Source organism: Anas platyrhynchos, chromosome 1 (assembly GCF_047663525.1).
Source record: "Anas platyrhynchos isolate ZD024472 breed Pekin duck chromosome 1, IASCAAS_PekinDuck_T2T, whole genome shotgun sequence".
Classification (NCBI taxonomy): domain Eukaryota; kingdom Metazoa; phylum Chordata; class Aves; order Anseriformes; family Anatidae; genus Anas; species Anas platyrhynchos.
The window spans coordinates 63,993,104-64,015,889 of NC_092587.1; the positions used below are offsets into that span (position 1 = coordinate 63,993,104).

At 42.9% G+C, this 22,786-nt stretch overlaps 2 protein-coding genes and 1 long non-coding RNA gene across 27 annotated transcripts in view; 2 read left to right on the forward strand and 1 right to left on the reverse strand.

Moving 5' to 3' along the window:
* Positions 1–1,620: 1,620 nt before the first annotated feature.
* Positions 1,621–17,061, reverse strand: RAD52 (RAD52 homolog, DNA repair protein). Of its 7 annotated transcripts, none has more exons than XM_072039765.1 (14): positions 16,922–17,061; positions 14,985–15,112; positions 13,351–13,403; positions 11,680–11,765; positions 10,283–10,384; positions 9,654–9,747; positions 8,270–8,337; positions 7,872–7,990; positions 7,708–7,783; positions 4,548–4,744; positions 4,206–4,342; positions 3,510–3,590; positions 2,731–2,976; positions 1,621–2,436 (listed from the first exon to the last, which is right to left on the reverse strand). In XM_072039765.1, exons 4-14 carry the CDS (start codon positions 11,761–11,763, stop codon positions 2,378–2,380), a joined length of 1,263 nt encoding a protein of 420 aa, XP_071895866.1. In that variant the 5' UTR covers positions 11,764–11,765; positions 13,351–13,403; positions 14,985–15,112; positions 16,922–17,061; the 3' UTR covers positions 1,621–2,377. The 7 variants fall into 7 exon arrangements, with proteins under 7 accessions (XP_071895866.1, XP_071895859.1, XP_071895861.1 ...); XM_072039758.1 differs by having other exon boundaries at positions 4,206–4,348; XM_072039760.1 differs by lacking the exon at positions 16,922–17,061 and adding an exon at positions 15,990–16,598 and having other exon boundaries at positions 4,206–4,348.
* LOC106018272 (uncharacterized) lies at positions 3,891–12,500 on the forward strand. Its single transcript, XR_005261478.2, has 5 exons — positions 3,891–4,302; positions 5,650–5,768; positions 6,699–6,836; positions 8,416–8,536; positions 10,300–12,500. It is a non-coding gene; the product is annotated as an uncharacterized lncRNA (long non-coding RNA).
* ERC1 (ELKS/RAB6-interacting/CAST family member 1) overlaps positions 17,006–22,786 on the forward strand; it is a 301,807-nt gene continuing 296,026 nt past the window's right edge. For 11 of the 19 annotated variants that reach the window (XR_011810085.1, XM_027463486.3, XM_027463533.3 and 8 more), the window contains exon 1: positions 17,220–17,351. The gene's annotated coding sequence lies outside the window, so the exon portion shown is untranslated. Of the gene's footprint in view, positions 17,148–17,219; positions 17,352–17,827; positions 18,012–22,786 lie in introns of those variants that run through there. The other 8 variants (XM_027463493.3, XM_072039666.1, XM_027463508.3 and 5 more) reach the window with 6 other exon arrangements.

The following is a 22,786-nucleotide window of genomic DNA, read 5'->3' on the forward strand; positions in this document are numbered from 1 at the left end:
GGGTAATTCCCAGAGCAGTAGGGGAGCGCTCGTGGCTGCGATTGTCACACAATTATCGATGCATAGCTGGGCCACTTGGGGACTTGGCTGCTCTCCCAGCCTGCAGCGCAGGTGAAGTGTGCCCAGCTGCGGTTCTGCGCTTCCCTTTTGGCAAGGAAGCTTGAGCAGGGGTGCTAAAAGGGCTGGGGAAGCCCCTGCCCTGGCAGGGAACAGTCCCACTCCCTCTTCTGCTGGGCTCATCACCCTCCTCCTCTTGGGTGGAAGGGAGCAGCACCTGTGGTGCGGGGGGCTAACTGTAGTCCAGATCTAATCTGAATTCCATCTCCAAATTTGAGACTCTACTGGTACGGTATAAGAGTAGAACCACTTTACAGAGTCATTCTCAAGCAGCTGTAACTTGCAGGAATTATTTGACATTTCTAAACACTAATTACTGCTGCATTTCTTTCCATTTTAAGAAAGGCTTCTGTTACGAGTCATGCTGCTCAAGTCCTTAAAGAAAAAGCTCCGAGTATAATCTTCACTGCTTTTTCTTTTTCTTTTCTTTTCTTTTTTTTTTTTTTTAAAGGACCAATCCATGAGGTATATTGCAATGATTCCTCTTAGCAGAGGCGTATCTACAGTTGCACTGTTCTGGAGTCAAGAAAGCTGATGAAATTGTTTTAGACTTCTAGGTTTTTCTCTTGTAAAAGCTTGGAGAGGGAGGCTTTGTTGAATACAGTAACGCTGTATGTCTGTGCATTCCCTTCCTTACAGGTATCTTATTTCAACAGTGGGTGCATGACTCAAACATGTGGTATGTATTTCTTTCCTGAGCCTCAGCCCTGAGTTGGAGAGAAACCAGTATTGGTGAAATCTGAAACTATTTTCTAAGTATAATACGTTACATTTAACTGTAACTTGTCTTCTATTTCCATAGTTAAATCAATGCTTGTTCTTTGTCCTGTTTGGGAATTACGTGGACAGTAGTATGCTTAAGGAAAAAGGAAAAGTGGCAAAGGTGAAGTAGGAGGAACAGGAATAAATACTTATTGCCTCAAACATAACACGTTGCTTTAAGAGGCGTGTCCAGATAACCCAGGAATGGCAAAGCCCCGGAACGAGGGCCTGTTTCAAGTCTGACATCAATTTTGGGGTTGGATTAATCAACGTTTGTAAATTTTCCTGGTGCAGCTCGAGCTTCCAGCCATGCTGCATCATCATCATCCATCCTCCGGGCCTCGGGTAATGCAGAACCAGCTTCAGCATGTGGGGAGTTCAAACTGCCACCTGCCAGGGAGTGTGCAGCCAGCACAGGTGCCAACTTGAACACTGCCGTGGTGCTGCCAGGTTCCTGCCCAGCAGAACTGCTCCCTCCAGAGTGGGGCTTCTCACGCTGGGCATGGGAGTAGTTCTGAAACACTGCCTAAAATTTTTTTCTTTGACCTTATTTGAAGGAATAGCTGCTGCTTTGCTCTGTTTAAAACCCACTGGAACCTTCGCCCCCTGTTGAAGCAAATGCTGTGCACAGTGATGTCTCTACCTTTCTGCTCACATCTGGTCAGAGCACATTAGCTTCTTTGAGTATGTTAAACAGGACAGGAGTTGTCATTGTTTGAATGAGGCACGAAGAGCAAAGAGTTGTTTTTTCTCCAAATTTCATGTTTATTTTTGTGTTAAAAATATGACTATAAGCTTATTTAAAAAAACTGCAGCTCCCAATTCATTTTACAGAGTCCAAAGGAGCAACCTGAGATGCTTTGTGCACTCCTCAGCAGCAATCCCAGCACGCTGCTGCCCTGGCAAAGGTGAACGAAGGTGCTGCGCTGCTGCTGCTGGACAGGAATCGGGTCTGACTGAGGAAGAATCTGAGGCAGAGCTGTGTCAGGGCAATGCTTCTGACCCACCTGTGCGGTCCCAGGGCAAACAGCTGGGCTCCACAGGAGGCAGGCACTGCCACAGCTGCAAACAGCCACACAGACCAGCAGAGCACAGCATGTATGCTTTCGTGTGACCGTAACCCACCCCCTCATTTTATTGACAAAACATTCCCCTATGATGAAATGCAACACTGAGGAAGAAAGAAATGATGAATGGCAACTCATTTTAAGGATTACTTGTGGTACAGTTTCAGGCAAATTACTTGTAACTCCAGCTTGTACTAGAGCCACAAGTCGATACTGCAGAGGCACAAATGATTACTTGTTCAGAGAAAAAATCTGATACATGTAACAACCCAAAAGCAGGTGAAGTTCTTGCTGGTTGTATTAGCCTCTTCTGTGTTGCTTCATTGTAACACACAGGACAATCTATTAATAGTCTTCCTCACATACTTTGAACAGCCAGGTGCAGTCTTCTGATGTAACCTGGTATGTAGGTAACGATACGATCAGGTGTCCTATGTAGGTTCTAGCCTCCTTTTCTTCAAGCTTTGACTTCTTCTGTGAGGGCTGGGCTCTGTGAAACAGGGAGATAGTGAGAAATGGAAGTTTCTTAAAGCTTTTCTCTGCTTCTCTAAGTGCTCATTGATTCATTCTTTAGCTCTCCCTTCAGAGGACTGTTGGATGGAAAAAATATTTGTCCTAGCCCGCTATCACAGCAGTCCACAGCCAGGTCCAAAAAAAGAGGGGTGTTTCTCCCTCTCCAGATTAATAATCCAACGAGTGCATTCAAAGCAATCTAGCAATGCTTTCAAAGTCAGGAGCTGTTTGTAAGACAGAAAGAACACAGACATTTTAGTACAGCACGTACCTGGTGTGTGCTGGTCGGCACAGTGGCTGTTGCTCATGCAAGCAGCAGACGGCTGCAGCTGTGCAGGTCTTGCAGAAGGTTTGTGGTAATTCATTCCCTGAGGGGTCCTGTTACGAGTAATCATTTGATGACGTCCACAGGGTGTTTTTGGTGTCTGCTGTCCCGCTAATGGGCCTGCCATTTTGTGACCCATTATCTTGTTCAGATCAGTGGTCTCCAAGGAAATGTCCCAAAGTTCAGGATCATCTAGAATGAATGAAAAGATGATGAAACCACAGATAACAGCGTGGTACTACAGGAACAACAACTGCAGGACCAGCCCACTCTCCTGTAATGCATGGTGGCCACTATAAAAGTGAAATGTCAGTGCACTACCAGAGAACAGTACTACCCCCTGTGCTCTGAACTTAAGCAATGTCCACATGCTGCGTTATGCAACTCAAACAGCCAGTTATGCTAAGCAAAGACACTTTCCTCCCAGCCCCTGCAGATATTCTGTTTCTGTGCAGCACTGCTTGAAGAAAAGGGTTTACCAAACATGTATAACCATGCTCTACTGAAAGGCATGCTGTGAAGCCCCTTGTAGCGATGGGCATCTCATCTTTCATACCTTTTAATATCGTTTTCCTGCTATTCAAGCTAGGTTATTACTGCTAAGCTCTCAGGATCAGACTCACACTTCTATTACTCCACCCTTTTCACAACTTTTACCTTTATGCTACTTTGAAGCGTTAATGTAAACGTTAATGACTTGCTGTTATTAATTATTTTTGGCTGACCTGCAAAGAAATCTTCTTCTATTGCTAGTTCCTGTTGTATTGCTGCTGGAGAGTCCTGTTTTCCAGGAGGATGGGCTGTTGCTGGACAGAGATAACACAAAGATTAAAGTTAGAAATGCAGAAGAACTCTTGTTCCTCCCTAACAGAGCATAATCTGAAATGATCATCACCAGTTCCACCAGGTACCCCCTTTTCCCACAGCTGCTTACATTTTGGAAGCAGTATGTGGAATGGTGAGATGCTGATAATGACTGGTGAGAGCAACTGCATTACTATAAGCTGTTTTTTAGCCTATTTTACCCTGCCCCCAAGTTCCTGCTTACAACACAGCTGTCCAAACTTCCCCATGAGTGAGGACCAACATATTAGTGGTTAATGCAAGGTCTGTTTGCCAGCCTCAATGAAGTGCTGCAGCCTCAGCTGTGATGCAGCATGTTAATGGTACAGGTGTCAGTGGCTGTGCTACGTGAAGCTTTAGAGTGGTTGTAGAGTTAATTTTGCAGTTTTGGAGATGACATTCCTGCCACTTTGAGAATTTGGGGAAACGAGTACGATGATCCTCTTTCCTTTGGTCTCAAAGGTGTGTGATACTACGTGGTAAAAGCAAAAGAAACTGGTCAGGCTCCTGCGTTAAGAATAATGCATGCCTGCCAGTAGCTATCATTAAAACTGTCAGTTTTTAATGCCACATCTTACCCTGTTTGCTGCTAGGAGTGACTTCTGTAACCTGACATCTCTTCTCCATCTGTTCCCGGAACTGTTGCTGTAGCTGCTTTTGGCGCAATTTCCGCTGGTAAGTGGCATCGCACTCAATAGCTAAGGAATCTGAATTTCTGCTCCTCCCCCAAGTAAGCACAAAGTTAGTTAAAACAGGATTCCAGCAACTATATTTTATGAAGAAAGTTGTATAAGGAAATAACAGCAAGCAAAATCCACTAAACTGGTATTTTATGGCATCTTCCACTTTGGGCCATCCCCATGTTTTAAAGGGTAACTTCAAACGTATCTTGTGAAATAAATTTATAGCAGTGGTCTCACCTGGAACTGTTTGGCTGTTTCTGATCTTCTGTCACTACAGAAGCCTCTGTGTGACTAGGTTTGCAAGTAGATGCTGCCTCGCAATGCTGTCTCCATCCTGTGTTCTGCCTTTCCAAACAGCTGTTGTATCTTGCTTTCTCAATTTCAGGCTCGTAGTCCTGTCTTTTAGCTTTGTCCAAATCTAACTCAGGGGGCATCTACAAAAGAAAAAAAAAAAAGAAAATATATTCAGAAATTTCTGTAATCAACTTAATGAAATATGCACAGGCTTTTTCTATATGGTACTGTTAGGAAATCTTATTCTGTTTGCCCTAAATGGGAGCAGTAAGATAGGAAACCCAAATGCATTTTTAATACATCACTGATGTAGTTTATCACTGAATTCCAGCAACTTTGTGTCAGTTTAATAGTTGAGTGCTTCAGGGCAGATATTTCATGTCTCCCCATATTGTGCTTGCTGCAGCCGAGAATAGAGGAAGAATTCTGTAGCTCCTCAGTCTCACAAGTCTGTTGTTGGTGTCTGTTACTTTTGCCAGTTGTTTTCACATGTGAATAAAGGGCAATGGCAGACGTTTTCATAGTTCTGTGAGCATGTGGTCACTGAGGAAGGTATGCTACTCTGTTTCTATTAAAGACAGAATGGTTTGTCTCTGTGATTTTATATTTGTGGCAATGCCACTAATAGAAAATGACCCTGGCAAAAGAGAAATCTGTTTCATCTTTAATTTGGACCAGTTCCTACAGCCTAAGTTCGCTAGACAGAGCCATATTAGAGCTCCAGGCTGACCAGCAGAGTTTAGTAGATCCCGTTAGGATGAAGGTAACTTTCCTATGCAGCTCCATGGATTAGCAGTGGTACAAGGCTTACTTGTTCCCCAACGTGCAAGGTAGGTTACTGCCTAGGGGCCTACTGCCCCCAGCTGGTACACATCAGGAGCTAACGAGATTAATGTTAATTAACAGCCAGGGCACCTTTACTACTAATATGGGCTGCTACCTTATGCCAAAGCATGCTTTGTGATAGCTCTGAAAGAATAGGTTTACAGTACCTTTGTCACTGACAGAATGTACAACACATTTTTTTTTTCTCTCTCTGGACCAGAGACCTCCAAAAGAGGCATTTCTCCAGGGTGTTGGTTACTTTGGAAAGTTCACTGTTTAACCTAGTACTTCAGAGGGCAGAGTAACTGCAGCTCCTTCCTTGCAAACTGAAACCTAAAGGTAAGTAAGGAGCCTGAAAAGCAAAGCAAGAAGTAACGTGGCTTATTACTGTTCAGAAAGACCCATACTGTTCAGAACCATAGTGATGGCAGGGAAAGTAACAGCATGTACCCATCAGCTGTACAAACTAACTATTCTCATATTAAAGAGGCACCATTTGCTAAGTGGTACATACTATTGAGGCGTTTAAAGCAAGTTAGAATGTGTATTTTCCTAATATTACTCTTTTCTCCAGCAGCCAAGTCTAATGCACCCAGCTTTCCTCATTCAGTTGCAACTTTTGGGTGCCAACGCATTTTGAAGCCAAGCAGAGGACGTTTGCAGGGACACTTGTGTGCTGCTAATGTATCACAAGAACAAAACACAGTTACCTCTTTTGCTTTTCTGTGGTAAAACTTTGAAGCAACTGGCAACAGCCGCAATTTTTTAGGATCCAGTCAAAAGGTTTAGGTTCCTCCTTTGTAACATAAATGCATAGTATTTTGCTTTTTTTTTTTTTTTTGCATTTTTGCAGTATTTTGCATAAATGCTAGTATTTTGCAGTGATCTTTTGTGAAGGACCCAACTAGGTTACATTGAAAGTTGAAATCACCTTTTGAAACTAACTTTGCTTGAGACCACAGTACAAAAATACTGTTACCAAAATAACTACTTGTTAACTATTCTAAACAGAACAATGAACAGACCTCTGAGAGCTAAAATACAGGCACACTAAACTTTTTTTGCAACGACCATGCTGAGTATATTTCCTGTCTAGCTGGTGATGTGCATTAGAGCTTTGCAGAGGTTTGAATAATGATTAGTGAAGGGACAAGATAACCATCAGCACACATACTGATATTGCTACTGTATGGATTTTGCTTAATTTTAAATAACTTTATTCGAAGGATGAAGTCTTTCTTATGGGAAAAACTCCTTATTTTCTGCCAGAACTCACTAAAATGTAGAGAACAGTTCTGCCTGCTGATCACCGGTTGACATACAGGCTGTCACCTTGAGAGACTTCAGGACTAAATGAAATTGTCCTGATTTTGCAGAAATGCACACAGGAGCTTTATCTGTTTGAAGGTAGGTCATGCAGATAATAGATGCACTGTCTGGCTATTCTTCTGCCCTGCCTACAACCTCTTATCACCTCTTCCAGCAACTGCCTATTGTGTCACTGTATGAAGCCAACTCCCATCCTTTTTTTGATTCCTGAAAAAGTCCAGCAATGAGAGCAATATGTCATATAAATCTGATTTTAAAATTCCAAGTAAGTAATAAATTAGATTGTGCTACCACTGTCAATGAGAACAAACAAAGAACAGTTTTGCCTCTTGTCTTATACAGGGCAAAATAACATGCACGCTACCTTGGCAGACATTATTCTCCCAAGGATTTCAATTTCATTTGTGATACATCTATGAATGACAGTGGTATCATTGCTGATGAACATTTAAGCACAAGTGGCTGGATGAGAGTGATGAAATGAGTTGGTCCAACTGAGAAAGCTTAAATGGGCTTAGGAACTGCAGCACGTGTAGGAGATGACACCTAGAAAAAGCTAGTTTAAAGAGTGAACGATTGCTGGTGTAGCATTTAACGTGTTATGAACACAGATGTAACTGTATGCATTACTGGCACTAAAGAGAGACTTAACATGGCACTAAATGTTACATAACATCTTGAGTAGAATACTAACACTGTGGTGTTTCCTCACCACAGTAAGCTTGCCTAATGCAAATGAATAAACTTTGGAGTAGCTCTGGTAAAATGCTAGGGAACAACTCAGTAAGAGAGAGTTCATGCAATCAAACTAACACAAAAATGCTGTGGGTGTCATAGCAGGAAATATTCAGGAATAAGATGCATTTATGCTATTAAATTCCTTTCAACATGAATGATCAGGAACAATCAATATCGAACAGTCCCTGCTGTAAAAGACCATGTACTGCACCTGACGAGGAAGTTTATTCACAGCTTGTAGGTAGTTTTTGTCTAGGATGCAGTTCCCAAGAGCATTCCCAAAGCACCTGAGAAACAAAGACAGTTCATTGTCACTGAAAACAAGTTAATTCTCAATTCCCTTCTGCAAATGTACAAGTACTGATCTTCACTTACTTGAGCGCCCTCTTCAGTCCATCTGTTACTGCCTCCTTTCTTGCCTTCTCTAAGGACAAGGCCTTGGACTTAAGGCCTTCACTGACTCCATAACCTACATCTTCATGGTATGACCCATCCTGCAGTAAGATTAGAAAAAAAAACACAACGCAACAAACAGCTAAGTATAAGGGAGATTCTGCACATCTACCACTTCTCGTTAGATGTTGTGCTTTCCTAAGCCTGATTATTCACTCTTAGCTGGATGTTCTATAGCAAGGTCAATGTTTTAGGTGCCGCTATATTCTCTGGTATAGAGCAATACTTTTGAGAACCACAGCCTGACCAACGCATCAACTTTCTTTCCCAGCTTTAAGCAATTGCTCAGCTATAGCCAGAGTAAACAAAAAGCCACTTACCTTAAGCTGAACTTTCACAAATGCACAGACTCCCACATAGAACCTGCCATTGTTGAGGTCAACAAAATCTGGGGGGAAAAAATGTAACATCCTAAATAATAGAAAAGACTTCTGATCCACATGTAGATCTTATTCTATTTCTTCAGGATATTTGTAAACCTGCAGCACACTCGCTGAATGGGCCCGAGATACTGTGTCTTCTACAAAATGGAGCATGATTTACAAGATATCATTCTCAGCCTACAGTTAATAACTTCAATATATGCTGTGAGTATGTTATGCTATGTTTTCTGGTTATCAGCATCTAGACCTGCCAAACACTTGCACCCTGGTATTATGCATATAAACTTCTGCACTCATCTAGTCTGCTTGATCATTTTGTAAACTTGACAGAGGTGCAATCACTTTTTGATACATGGGTTTATAAACAAGTATAACAATCTTCTGTCTCTGAACTGCTAAGGCAAGACTTATAATAAAATATATTTTTTTTGGGGGAAAAAAAAAGTTTGAACGATATCAATCTTATCTTGACTGAAAAGGAAAAAATAAAGTGGTACATACTAGGTGAAAAAACAAGAAATAACCTGTTCTATGTCTAGAATCTACCAGCCAGATATATGAAATATTCCTGAAAGTCTGGGGGGTGGCATGCGGTGGGGTGGGGATGGGGTGGCAGTGAGTGGGGCAGAAAAGCAAAGATGTACATTTAATCAGCTGGCTTGAGCTACTTCAACAACTTGACGTGGGCCTAAGCATAACAGATCTGCAAGGACAATGCTTCTTTAGCAGCCACTATTTCAACTTTCAGGACAGGGGAAGCTTAAGCTTTAAGAACATCTGAATATCATTTCCTAGAAAGTGTTTTTTTTTCAAAGCTTACTGCTACAAATATAGAAGAGGAATCGGTAGGGAAAAAAGAAAAAGTCAGTAAAGATTAGGGGAATATTAACTCAGAGATACTTTTTTAGAATTCCAGGTGAGAATGACAGTAGGCTCAGGGCTGCTGGGTGTTAAAACAAATGGTTTAATTGTTGTAATTCTTGACTGGGTGTTCCCACAGAGATCAGAAAACTTGATTAAAATAGCTAATACGCACCGTTAGAATAATTAATTTGACATATTCCTGTGTAAGAGCTAAACAGAAAAGAAAACCTACGTTATAATTAAATTTCTCTTTCTTACCTGCTAGTAAGACACCTGAAAATTCCACATGCCTTTTGCCAGGTTCTAACACTTAAAGTACATACCAAGAAACACATAAGTGATCGTGTTCTTGGATAGATACCATTGTCCTTATTTGAAAGACTTTTCCTTCAGGGGTTCATAGTGAAACAAGAAGACAGATTTTTAAATTATTTTTTAATCCTAAAGAGGTACTTACCAACATTCTGTTGAGTGACTGAATGAGCCCAGCCATTGAAGCCAAACATCTCATTAGCCAGACTGATCACCTTGTGACCCTCAATGTAGCACACCTGAAAAGAAAGGCATATATACATATATGCACACATATATACACGATTTATTTTAAAAAGAAATTACACAGATCATCTTACACTGAAGAATCACAGCTAAATTTAGGATAATGTGAATGATGGTACAGATTTAGGTTCACCTTCTCCTGATAACAACTATGGTGGGGGGAAATGACTGAAAATAGAAGTGAATTAATGGAAGTAGAAGTAGCAGGTGCTAAAGAGGTAAAAATACATCTAATGTCATATAATGATTCATATATTCCAGTTCTGGAAAAAAAACTTAACGTTCCACAAGTAGACAAATATTCCCTTTTAAAGGATGAAGCGCTAAAAAGTGGCTTTTCCTAAAGTGTATAAGGACCTATGGCTAAGTTAAAGCCAGAGTTCATTCTATCCTTATTTTACTTTAATATCTGCATATTGCACTACCAGTGGGAAATTAATTTCAAAAACGTTTTATTTATTATTTTTACAGTAGTTCTCCTGGAAAAGAAAAAAGTGAGTTGAAATATCTGTGCAAGTTTATTCATACCTTTTGTCCTCCTCCAGCTTGTCGACTGCTGATATATTCTGGACCCAGTTTCTGACGAAGAGCATGCTGGATAGCTTGATACTCACTTGCTGTATATTGACACTTGATGAAAACAAAGACAAAATTTCTCATTCCCTCCGTATTAGCTCCCCCTCTTCTCCTCATTTCAATTCTTAATTCCATTTTTTCCAAATCCTGTCCTTTCAAGAGGTGTATGATCCATTTTTAGAATCAGGGTGTAACTGACAAGTTGGGGTGTGTGTATACACTTGTGCATTATATTGTTTGTTTTTTTTTTCTTTTTTTTCCCTTATTCTTGAGGTCACATGTATACAAGCACTAATTATTAAACTGTAGCATTTTTTTTTCCATTTTTCATAAGCATCACTTATATTAGAAGAACTTAAATGAGACAGGTCTGTTAGTGTCCTATCAAAATCTTAATGTGGTCATTGTCGTAGTCATGGCTGCCTAACATAAGCATACAAGTATATGTTTGTACATACCTCTCAAAAATAAAATATAATTCTTCATAGTAAAAGTATCTCTAAAAACTCCAACAAAGCAACGTTTAACCTTACTCTATCACCATATTCCATCAAAGTCAAAGAGGACAGCAGCTCAGGCAACCAAACTAGAAATGTATTGAGTTGTGTTCGGCATATTCCCCTAGTGCAGGGAAGGATAACTCCAGCATCACTGGTATCATTAGGAAGCCCAGAGTGTTGTAACTTTTGCTGCATGTGTTAGCAGAAATACAGTTTACATTCTGCAAAGGTTAGAGAGGCCTAATTGCATGTTTAAGGATTCAAACATGATAAAGCTAGTGCTGCTACGCTACACTGTGGGACAGAACAAAGATTTCACCACCTGTATCATAAGTATTGTGTATTCACATATTGGCTGCCTCATCACTCAGTAGAACAGTATTTGACAGTATGTATGTGCCATTTAGTTCTAGTGCCTGCCAAACCTCACACATTTATCTTTGATTCTGTTTAACTTAAGGGAATAACTTGGTCTTTTTCTGGTACTAGAATGTGAACTTGTTACTAGAAGATGTAAGGAAAAATGGAGAATGTACATGCACATTAAGAAACTACATATAAATGCCTATTGTGGGGAAGGGAATTCACTGCCAAAAAGGAAAATTGATTATTGTACATTTTTCCCCAATTTATTTATTTTAAGTAGGTGAATGAAAACAATTTACTTTTCTGAACCAGTACTGAGAATGTGTGTGAACATGAGCCAAGCCATCTCCAATACAAGAGAATAAAATGAGCCATTTTATGGCACAGCATCCAACTTTAAAAGGAGGAAATAAATATGTAGAGCAGGTTTCCAGAAGTGCAAGCACAGAACTTCCACTTCCCTCTCAGGACAAAGGAACTGACCTGTCCAAAGTGAGCAACTGAATTGCTAGTGCTGGAGGTGCTGCTGATGTGGCTTTCGCTGTCTTTCCCTTGACTTTCAGGCATCCCTGAAGATAAAAGAAAATACAAACACTGAAAATAACAGGACCAACAGTCCATAAGAAGACATGTCAAAAAGGTGTTGAAGTCCAATGCCCAGCAAGCGTTGAGTCCACTGCAGTAGATTAGACATCAATGTTAGAATTCTAACTCCATGGAACTTCTGCAGGACCAATTAGAAATCGTGATGTTTTGTTTCAGTCGAAATTCTTCTTCTTAAATATGTTACAGTATGTAGGCAGAAATAGCTAGCTTCATCCAAGAAGCAGAGGTGCTGCTCTGGTCCTTCATTAAAAACAATGAGGGTGAGCTTGAATTGAATTAAATGATTATTTTATTTAAAAAACAAATATATTATTTTTGCTAGTAAAATAAATACGTAAAAATTCCACAGCATCTGGATCTTGTATAAGATCAGACTAGAACAACACCAGCAAAATGTTTTGAGTCATTATTCTAAATATGAAACTGGTAACATATATATGTATATATATATTTTTCCTTTTAGATAAGTGTGAATGCATTGTACCATTCTAGGTAAGGAAAACCAAAACATCTCACTCTTTCAGATCCTTCAGCACTGTCTTCCTACATTGCTTTCAGTATTCACCAATACTTTGATAAAAAGCAGGAAGAACTTTCTAAAATTGTACTTGTCCATACCCTGACTTGTTCATCTCCATTTTAGATTGTTTTTACTATAACTGCCTTGGGTTATGGTGGTATCACATAAACCACAGAGAGTTGAAAATCATACAGAAGCTGTACAGAGCACGTTTTAAGAAGCTGTGCTGATAACTCAGTAGATGGCACCCTTTTCCAAGTCAGTATCCAACAATTGCCCAGTGGTAACTGGGCTTCCACTCCACTGTGCTGCTGGAGAAGTGGTGCTGAGCTTATACTGCAACACTTCGGTATGAGCCCACAGAGGCAATCTCGATTGTATTTGCACAAATGCTGAGTACAGCTGGCTTTAGTCCATCAGTCCACAAGACTTCTGTACACAACACAAATACAAGGCAAGTCAATCTACACACAGGACAGATGGGATATCAAAACAGTTGGATAAAGTTTAAATTCCTCTACAGATAGTGATATTTGACAGTCAGTAGGAGCCTAATAAATATTATGTTTTGCTACTGTACTTTACGTTCAGCATTTTTTCAAACAAGTCGTTTTTCTGATCTCTAAAGAAGGAATCCAAATTTTTAGTAAGAACTTAGTTTTCAGAAAAAAGGATAGTAGCCGTTTCCTCAGCAAGTGTGAATACCAATAATTATACCAGGTGTAGCTAAACTTCTCCTTAATTTTGCTTGGCTACAATTATTTACCTTCTGTCCCATAGTTGTGTAATTGCACAGAGCTTATACAGTTAAATATGTTGCAATCAAAGGTTAGCTGCAATTTGCGGTTAGCATATTTGGTTTTGGAAGAGAACGTATAGAAATTCATATTACCAGGAGATGTACTCATGATTTAAGTAGGCTATTCGCCTTTTTAAGCAGAGTCCACTGCATCCATAGCAGGGAGACATTTAGAGAGAGAAAAAAAGAGGTGAGGGAGTGGTGGAGGAAAGCAAAGTTTGAACAATACCGTATATTTTTTCACTCTAGGCAGCCTAAATCAGATCCTAATCGGTATAAAGCCTGTGGGAGAAAAAAACAATGAAAGAAATGTGTGCATGTGCCTACACAGCCCTGTTAGCAGTTTGCCACAAATCTATATACACAGCAGGTGGGTGCCAGTTTGAAGTAATACTGCTTTAACTGAAATCAGTATTAAACCCTTTAAGTTTTTATCAGGTGTGCACCATTGTCAGTTTAAATTCTAAAACGAGATACAGCTTTAACAAAACTCTGACTAAGGTACGGGGGTTGATTTTGAATGAGAATGAGGAAACAGAATTCCACTAAAAATAGCGTCACATCATATGGTTTTAATCTAATGGATCGGATTCCACTAGAAAATTCTAGCAATATACGTCTTTGCAATAAACAGTTTAAACATGTCAGTGGTTTGTATTCAAGTTATGATTTACTGTACAGCTTGTGTGAATGAGACAGCTGATGCTGGTTTAGTTTCAGGCTTTGCTTGTACCAACAGTTTGCTTCAGCTGTGAATCTTGTTTAAGCCAAACATTCTACTGGAGCAATGTGATTTCTTTTTTCAAGCCGGTTAAACGCAGCACAGCAAGGCCCTAAGCCTCCAAGCAATTCTCAGAACATTTCAAAGTGACGGGACTTCAATTTCAAAATTATTTGAGCAGGAGTTCAGAAGAAAGAAATGTTAATTCTGCAAATGGAATTACAAATCTCCCTTGACACCGGAACCAGGAAAGGCAAGATTTCCACTCCTCAGTAGGATGCTGTTTCCTCACTCCCCTTCTTGCTGTATGTTTTAACTCACATGAAACATCAAAATATTGAAGTAGATAATAACGATAAGCTATTGACTAGAGAACAAAAGAGCCTCAAATACCCTCCAGGGCAGCGGTAGGAGATTTCCTGATGCATTAACCAGTGCTAAAAAGCCATATTTTCAATCTGCCTTTAAATACTAAAAATTCAAGTTTATATATTCTTGCTCTGTATGGAGATGATTTAGAGGATGGTTTAGAGATACCTAGGAATTATAATTTATTACATCTGTGACCATTATTTATTATTTATGGGGAGTTGTTTTCATTTTAACTGCTAATACTCTCAGAAAGTTTTCTTATTGCTGAGAAAAACACACATATGACTACAGACATTGCACAATGCTGCAGAACACAGCCTTGGTAGGCTAGAACAGGCAAAGAATCTTAACAGCTTTTACCACTATTGTGTTTAATGTTGCTTTTTAAAAATGTCAATAGCAAAAGCTTAAAATTTCAACAAATCAGGTATTCAATCAAAAAAATGCTGTTTGGGGAAACCAGCTATGAAATATTAATTTTCAGCAGCACTCTAAAGAGTGTATTGGTTTGTATGGGGGTAGTGAACGGAGCAGCTGCCGAGAAAAATCTGGGTGTTGGCCTCCGATGCTTGCCTATACCCTATCAATGCCTCTCATTGCTGTTGACCTAGGCTATGTTCTACAGTAAAAGCACTCCAAAAGGAGAGTGAAAACATCTAACACAGAAAGTTTGTGCCATCTGCAGTAGTTAAAACGTATTTGCTTTCAAGGCATAGGAACACAATGTTAACAATTTCTCCTCAGTTACGCACGTTTCAGATTTGACATACCTTCAAGCAGTTCCAGTTAATTCAGTGGAATTTGTGTGTGTGGCTTCAGAAGCAAATCCCTTTAACCCTCAGGTTTATCAGACAGGACTGGGTTTACTTCTGGAATGTCTGGGATGATGACACCCTCCCTGCACAAACCACAACACAATAATTCATAAAGATTTTTATAACCTTTATCCAGCTTCAGCATATAAACTTGGTAAATTTGTGAGGGAGTGTTTCTCTTTAAGAATATGCAAAACCATCCAATATCTGAAATGAAGCCTATCCAGTAAATTCCTGTATTTCTGGAACACAGGATAAGAAAATTATCTCCCCATTATGGTGAGTTTCCTGTTATGACAGCCTTGTGAACATCAATACATCAATTGAAAGCAGTTATAGGACCCTACCTCCCCTGCAATTACAAACCCACTTCCAATACAAACGGATTAGTTTAATGTATGTGTTGCTGTGCTTGAGACTGCATATTGTTCTGGTTTTAGGGCATGCATGACTATTAAGCATTCTTAATAGCTATGTTAGGTATAAATTACTTCACTCCTACACGATTCTGTTCACTGTTTTAAAATTGTGCCCCATCGTCACTTTTGCCTGCAAAGGATCCACAAAGTTTTATTGGTTAAAAATACATCAATACCAGCACAGACCATTCCAAAACATTCTAAATTTGTCATCTGTTTGCTTTCTAAGAATATAGGTACCTCATGTCACTTCTCACTTTATTTGCATTACTACATAATTTTGTATGGAAGATGTTTCATCGAATGAATTACCTGGCACTCAATCCCAAAGAATCTTTTAATGAAATTATAAAGAAAATTATCTCTTATAACAAATGATGAGCTAGGTTTACATGAGACGATCTCTTATTATGACAACAGACAGAACTTAAGGAAAAGAGAAGCAATTTGTTTGGCATACAAGCTTTTTTCCGGGTGTGAAACTTGAACACCTCACAGTTACAGAAACAAAACGTGAACAATTCACTCCTGAACAACTCACTTCACGTTTGTAAAGATGGATGAGCCGGCAGGGTGGTTGGGTGGCCAAGAAGGCCAATGGCATCCTGGCTTGGATCAGGAATAGTGCAGCCAGCAGTAGCAGGAGGTGATCGTCCCCCTGTACTCTGCCCTGGTGAGGCTGCACCTTGAGTGCTGTGTTCAGCTTTGGGACCCTCACTACAAGAAGGACATCGAGGCCATGGAGCGTGTCCAGAGAAGGGCCACAAAGCTGGTGAGGGGCCTGGAGAACAAGTCCTGTGAGGAGCAACTGAGGGAGCTGGGGGCGTTTGGGCTGGGGAAGAGGAGGCTCAGGGGAGACCTTATGGATCTCTACAGCTGCCTGAAAGGAAGGTGTGGGGAGCTGGGGGAGCTCTGCTCACAGATAACTAGTGATAGGACTGGAGGGAATGGCCTCAAGCTGCACCAGGGGAGGTTCAGGTTGGCAATGAGGAGACATTTCTCCTCAGGAAGAGCAGCCAGGCACTGGGACGGGTTGCCCGGGGGATGGTGGAGTCACCGTCCCTGGGGGCGTTCAATAAAAGCTTGGATGTGGAGCTTAGGGACATGGTTTAGGGGGTGACATTGGTGGTAGGGGGGCGGTTGGACCAGATGGTCCTGGAGGCTTTTCAACGTAAATGATTCTATGGAAAAAAAAGGCGCTTGTTCTGGAGAAAAGATCTGGCAAGAATATTTCTCAAATACCTAAGAATACGTTATTTACGTAGGGATACTTCTTTCTAAAAGCAGCCAGACTGCTTCATATTCCAAGAAAAAAAGAGAGGCTTTTTAGCTCCTCTCAGCAGCGGGGAAGCACCCGCTGCGTGCCGGTGCCCGCGGGCAGCCTCTGCACAGGGGCTGAGCCCCGCGGCGGGGCGGGCTCCAACGGCCGCTCCAACGGCCGCCCCGCGCGCCCCCTCCCCTCCCGCCCCGTACCTGTGCCGGGCCCGGCCGCCGCCGCCGCCTGCTCGCAGGAAGGGGCGGGAGGGGCGGGGGGGTCGGTACGGCGCGGCGGAGGAGCCAAGCGGCCCGCGGGGGCTGACGCAGCGCCGGGGGAGGCCGCCAGGGGGCGGGGGGCGCCGGGGCGACGCCGCCGCCGCCTCCACCTCCACCTCCCCCCGCTGCCGCTGCCGGTGCCGGTGCCGGGGCAGCCGCCGCGCAGGTGAGGGGCCCCGCTGGGAGCCGGGGGCTAACGGGGAGGGCGGGGGCGAGGCTGGTGGCGGTGCCGCCGCTCGGTAGCGGCCGCTGGGGGGAGCCAGCGGCGGGGCGGGGCGGGGCCTGCGGGAGCCGGTGGCCGCGGGCAGCCGCCGGGCAGGGCCGTGCCGGGGCTGCGGCGGGGCCTTGGGGCCGCGGAGCCGCCGCTCAGGTGGGGCCGGGGGCGGCGGGGCGGCCGCGGGGGCCGGGGGGAGGCGGTGGGGGTGTGGGGGGGGAGCGGAGCGGGCAGCGGGGCCTCGCCCCTGCCGGGCCCCGCACGCTGTCAGCGCCCGCTGCCCCGGTCCGTGTGTCCGTGTGTCCGGCCCCAGGGGTGTCAGCGGGCACCGGGCTTTGTCCCCGCAGCCGGCCCGGTGCTGCCGCCGGCCCCCCCGGGTGGGCAGCTCGCCCCGCCGGGTGTGCTCCGAGCCGCAGCCCCGCGGAGCCGGGGGGGGCTGGGGGCCGCGGGAGGTGTCAGGGAGCGGCCGCGGAGCTGGGAAGGCGGCGGGAGGCGCCCCGGGGGCACACGGAGCCGGGGCACCGGCACCGAGCGGGTGGGGAGGGCACGGGGTGCGCTGCGGCTTAGGCGGGCTGCTCGTGGGGCACGGTGGGGGAGGTGGGGTGAGCGATGTGTTGCCTCAAACCCAACAGGTCGTAGCCAGAAGAAGTTGTCTGGTTGGACTGCACGGCGCTGGTTCTTAGGAAATGGTCAGCGCGGGTGTCTGAAGCGGTAACCTCCACCCTCCGCCTGCCCTCCCAGCGAGCGCTGCATCCGTAGCTGTAGGTGGCTGAACCTAATGTCTCCTCCTGAGTTACTGCAGCCTGACAGATCCCTGTAAGGCACGCTTTGGTATTTTGGGTTGAGAACTGCAGAAGCTCAGATGTGTGCCCCAGTTTGGGGTCACGTATGAGTCAGCACCCTTACAGTGCAAGGCTAGATGAGAAAAATCACCATCTTGCCCATGCTAGCATGAACAGAGTTGGTAATGCAGTTGTTGGTTCTTATCTATCTTATCCTATCCATTAGAAGGGCTTTAACTAGAAAAATCGCGGATCTGCTGGGTAAAACCTGAGTCTGTCATGATATTTGATATAATTTGAACTTTCTCCACATTGCCAATTTTGCTGTAATCAGGTCATTCTGTGGAAGTTAGCAGTTTTCTTTCTCTTTGGGTTTGTGTTACCTGGGGTATGTGAAGGCATCATGTTTTTCCTAAGTCTTAGCACTGAGGTTTTTGAGCCTGTCCTTTTATGAAATGTTGTCCACGTTTTGTCTCATCTCTACTATCAAGTTAATACCCAGGATACTCTCCCTCTGTTATTCCCCTCACCCTTCCCTGTTATCCTTCCTTGGATAAGGCTTTTGAAAATTGTAGGTAGGTTCACCAGGTCTAGCTTGTTTTATCTGCGCATGGTACACCCGGAACTGTATGGATGCATGAATGCAGCTGTTCAAATAATCAAACCAGTTGCTAGAATTAATAATGTTCGTGATCCTTGCTGGCCACCCTGCAGTATGAGCAGTCAGGTGAGGAGTCGTCTATCAGTTGGCATCTGCCAACTTAAGCTGGAGTAACTGTGTCACCCTGTGGGCTGTTGTATAGCAGCAATAGATCAAGAGAGCCTAGAAAATCCAGTGTTGATTTAAGAAAAGTGATATTTCCTAAGAGAAACATCTAGAGATGTTAAGAGAGAGATCCAGAGATGCCCAGAGAAGCTGTGGCTGCCCCATCCCTGGAGGTGTTTAAGGCCAGGATGGATGGCCTGATCTAGTAGGTGGTGTCCGTGCCCATGGCAGGGGGTTGGAACCAGATGGTCTTTAAGGTCCCGTTCTGTGGTTCTAATTCTGCAGAAGGAGCATGCTTTGTGCTGATGTTACCTGTGGAGAGCCTAGGCTAGCTGTCTATGCAGATTCAGTGGTGCTTCTAGGTACTTCTGGGTTTTTGAAGCATCTATGTCACTTCCAGGGTTGTTTCTTACTGATTCCAATACTGGGAAGTTGGCTGTTGGTTGTGTGCCACCTGGGGGAAAAAGAGAAACAGCTGTGTGTACTACATGCACGTGATTTTTATTGATGGTATGCTTGAAAATCAGGCTATAAACTCTTTAGCCATACACAGCAAATACATGTCTACAGGTCTTTAACCTTCTAGGTAATTTGAAGAGCGAGAATTATTTTAATTGGGGCTGTTTCATCACTAGTAAGTTTACGTGCATGCTCTGACTTCTGTTGCTTCTCATCTTAGTGTCTTTAAAAAAAAGACATACCAAATTTTGTTGGTTTTGTCTCATACTTGCTTTAAATTTAGGGACTTAGCTCCAATTCATTGCCCAGCACAAATCCTGATGTGGCTGCGGACCTGTCAATGCACATCTGTGTTAAGAAGGTAGGGCTGGGAGGGACCGTTGGGTCCAATCTCTGGTAAACCCAGACAAGAACCCACAACTGAGGCTGATTCGTGGTGTGTGATGTTATCTGCACCATGTGCCAGTCACCTTGTAACAAATTTGAAGCTGCTAGTGAAAGACAAAACTGAAGGAGCGAATAGGTGCTTGAACAGTGTCCAAGACTTGTGCCATACCTGTGAAACCTTTAAGCGTGGCGTCCAGATAGTCTTAAGAACTTTCTGCCCCACTCTCCTGTGGAAGACAGAAAAATTTTTACTGGCACACAACCCCCTGACAAGGGGGAAGAATTTGCTTGTGCAAGCAAATCGAGTGACAGGTTAACTCTTAGTTTGTTGTGAGCAGAGCCACCTTAGTCTGAAAAATGAGATAAGGCCTTTAGAAATATCAGCAGTACCTTGTGTTCCCTCGCTGGTTGAGGCTGACCTCCAGAGCTGCAGGAAAACATGCTTATAAGCGAGTGGCGTATCACACAGTATGTAAATAGGAGTGAACAAAGCCGTAGCTGAAATACGTGCATCTTTGTCGTAATAGTGAGCTTTGTGTGAAGCTGTGATGGTGAAAACGTACCCTTTGTGCCTTTATCACTTCCGATAATAATTGGAATTATAAGCAGCAAAACCTGATGTCAATTGAAATTGCTTTTGCAGAGAAGCTGCTGTAGGGTAGGGCGTGTTCTGCTGTCCTAGTCATGTCCTCCTTGCGGAGCAAGTAGGTCTCCTGAAAGGAAATGTATGCTGGGGAGGCAGGACTGCACTAGGAAGCCAGCGCATAGTTCTGCTTTGTGCTCAGTGTGTTCTGGGTGTAATACCTTGAAAGCGTGGAAGAGAAGAATGGGAAACAGAACTGTATCTACAAAGGACAGATAATCAAGATGCTTCTGTGTTACGCCGTGATTTAAAGTGCATGCATACCATTTATGCCAACCTTCCCAATTCAGAAGATGTGTAACAGGAGTGGCAGTTTAGGTTCTGAAGCAAAACGCACCTTTAATTGCTTAACTGTTGGGATTTTCCTCAGAATGTTAGGGTCAGCGTTCACGGATGCCTACATTTACAGAACATGGTTTTCAAAATGTCAAAGCCACGTTCTCAGTGATTTTTGAGATTCTTTTTTTAGGAAGATTTCTCTGTCTGCATTTGTGAGGGAGAACACATCAATTTACATTTTCTTGTGTTCACTGAAGCAGAATAAGGGCACTATGACTTTCAGTCAACTCAGCAGATGTTCAAGTAGGTGAACTCAAAAAAAAAAAACACCACTAAAATGACTTGGACATAAACAGATGTTGGTGCTTTGACATCTATTCATACACATCTAGGAATGAGAATCAATCATAATATGAACAGTAACTTTTCTGTCATGTTTCTGTCTTAGTTTTGTTAATCTCCTTTGCTTTCTTGCCGTCAGGGCTGTGAGGATAAAAGTATTTTGATATGGATAAACAACCCTGAATTCCACGGGTTCAGTGCCTTGTATCCAGCACTGGCTGGCTTGCAAACAATTTCCAAGATAACTTTCTTCTGCCCTTTTCCTGTGTAGTAGTCACTAATTTGCTATGAAAATTGGCAAGCTTTCTTTGCAAATCTAAAAGGGCAAATCTAAAGCCTAGAGGACAGATAAACCTAATAACTACAAGCCAAACTGTAAGATAAATACTCTTCATTCTTTATAAAAAGTGCATACCCTGGCTTTTGTAATTTGTGGTGCACACCAGAAAGTAACAGGAAAGTCCAGGTCCTACTGCATATCTTGATTAACTGTAAGGGTATTAATTGTGAAAAATGAATACCTTTGTTAATGAAGTGCAGTGCGTCTGCCTCACTGCATTGTCAGATTCAGGCTGCTCCTTGGAAAGGCTGACTTCTTTGTTGCTGTAGTAGAACTGACGTACAAAGCTCTCCTTCTGCAAACAGGGAATGAACAGGCAAGTTCATTCTTCTGGAAGCTGAGTATGTGACTGATGGGAGACACTGGAGGCGTCACTGTGCTGTAAGATGGGTTTTCCTGCCTCATTCACTGCTGGACTGCTTGGTTCCTGAGTATCGGGCAGTGATGCTCTTACAGAGCTAGCTCTGTATGTGCTTTTGTCCATCAGCTTGTGGCAGTGCTGAATGGAAACTGCAGCAAACCAGTTCCGAGGAAGCATTACCTATTGAAGGCAGCAAAGGTTATCCTTAAAGTCTCTTTGTTTTAGCGAATGTAAGCAGGGATATTCCTATGCTTTTGCAATACGTTTTTCTGTATTTGGTTTGCTTCCTTACCTAAAAGTAGTTACTGTGTTATTACTGTTGTTCCTGGAGATCTGGGAGTTGGGAAGGAGTGTGAGAGGCTTTATATATTTATAAGAAAGATTCTCTGGAGGTTGACAAAACCAAAGCACCATTAACAGAGGTTTTCTGATAGGTGCAGCCAGGAATGTCTGCTTTCAGAGCCATTGGTCCACATCTGATGCTAGAAATAGGGGCTGAGTGTGACAGTGTTGGTAAATGCATCTCATTTTGTTGGGTTCTTTATCCTGAACCTGATACTAATCTGGTCCCTCCAGCAATTCTTACTCTTCTAGAATGCCCGAATACAGCTCTTTTGTTGAAAACCACTAGATCTTTTCACAAGGCGACCTGTTTGTGCCTTCCCTCACTTTGTAACTGCCGTACACATCCATTTCCATGGAGCCGTGCAGAATTGGTGTGGCTGCGTTTTCAGCATGCTGGCTTCTGGGGCAGTAGATAGTTAACCACTTGTACTGATGCATGGCTCTGGATAATGATAGACTTCTTGGAGAAGTAGCTGCCTTGCTGTTTTGAAGGCGACTCGATCCTCTGTTGCTTTTCACTGAGTGTAACTGGGCTTTGTTAATGAAATTATTTCATTTTTGTTGCCATGAGTTACACTGTAGTACGTTTGTCAGACTATACATTTTTTTTTTTTTTTAACCGTTCTTGGTGTTCATCTCATTCATGATCACAAGATTGCATTTACAACTAACACCTAAAGCAGGTTGATTGCATGTCTCTGTTCTGGCAAAGCTGCTATGCTGATCTTTAGATACCTGTATGGTGTTTTTGGCTTTTAGGATTATATTTAATTAGCTTGCAGATATGATACCCTTTGGAAGCTTTTGTTCACTAATGAAGAGTGAACAAAAGAGTTTTGTTTCGTAGCTGTGGAAGTATGCATTGTACCTTGAGGGGAAAAATGGTT

Coding starts and splice junctions, on each gene's coding strand:
- RAD52 (XM_027463576.3), bottom strand. CDS start 11,763: ATGCCTGAAAGTCAAGGGAAAGACAGCGAAAGCCACATCAGCAGCACC. Junction 9,748..10,282: donor AAGCTGGAGGAGGACAAAAG/GTATGAATAAAC, acceptor CTTTCTTTTCAG/GTGTGCTACATTGAGGGTCA. Junction 4,349..4,547: donor AAACAGCCAAACAGTTCCAG/GTGAGACCACTG, acceptor TACTTGGGGGAG/GAGCAGAAATTCAGATTCCT.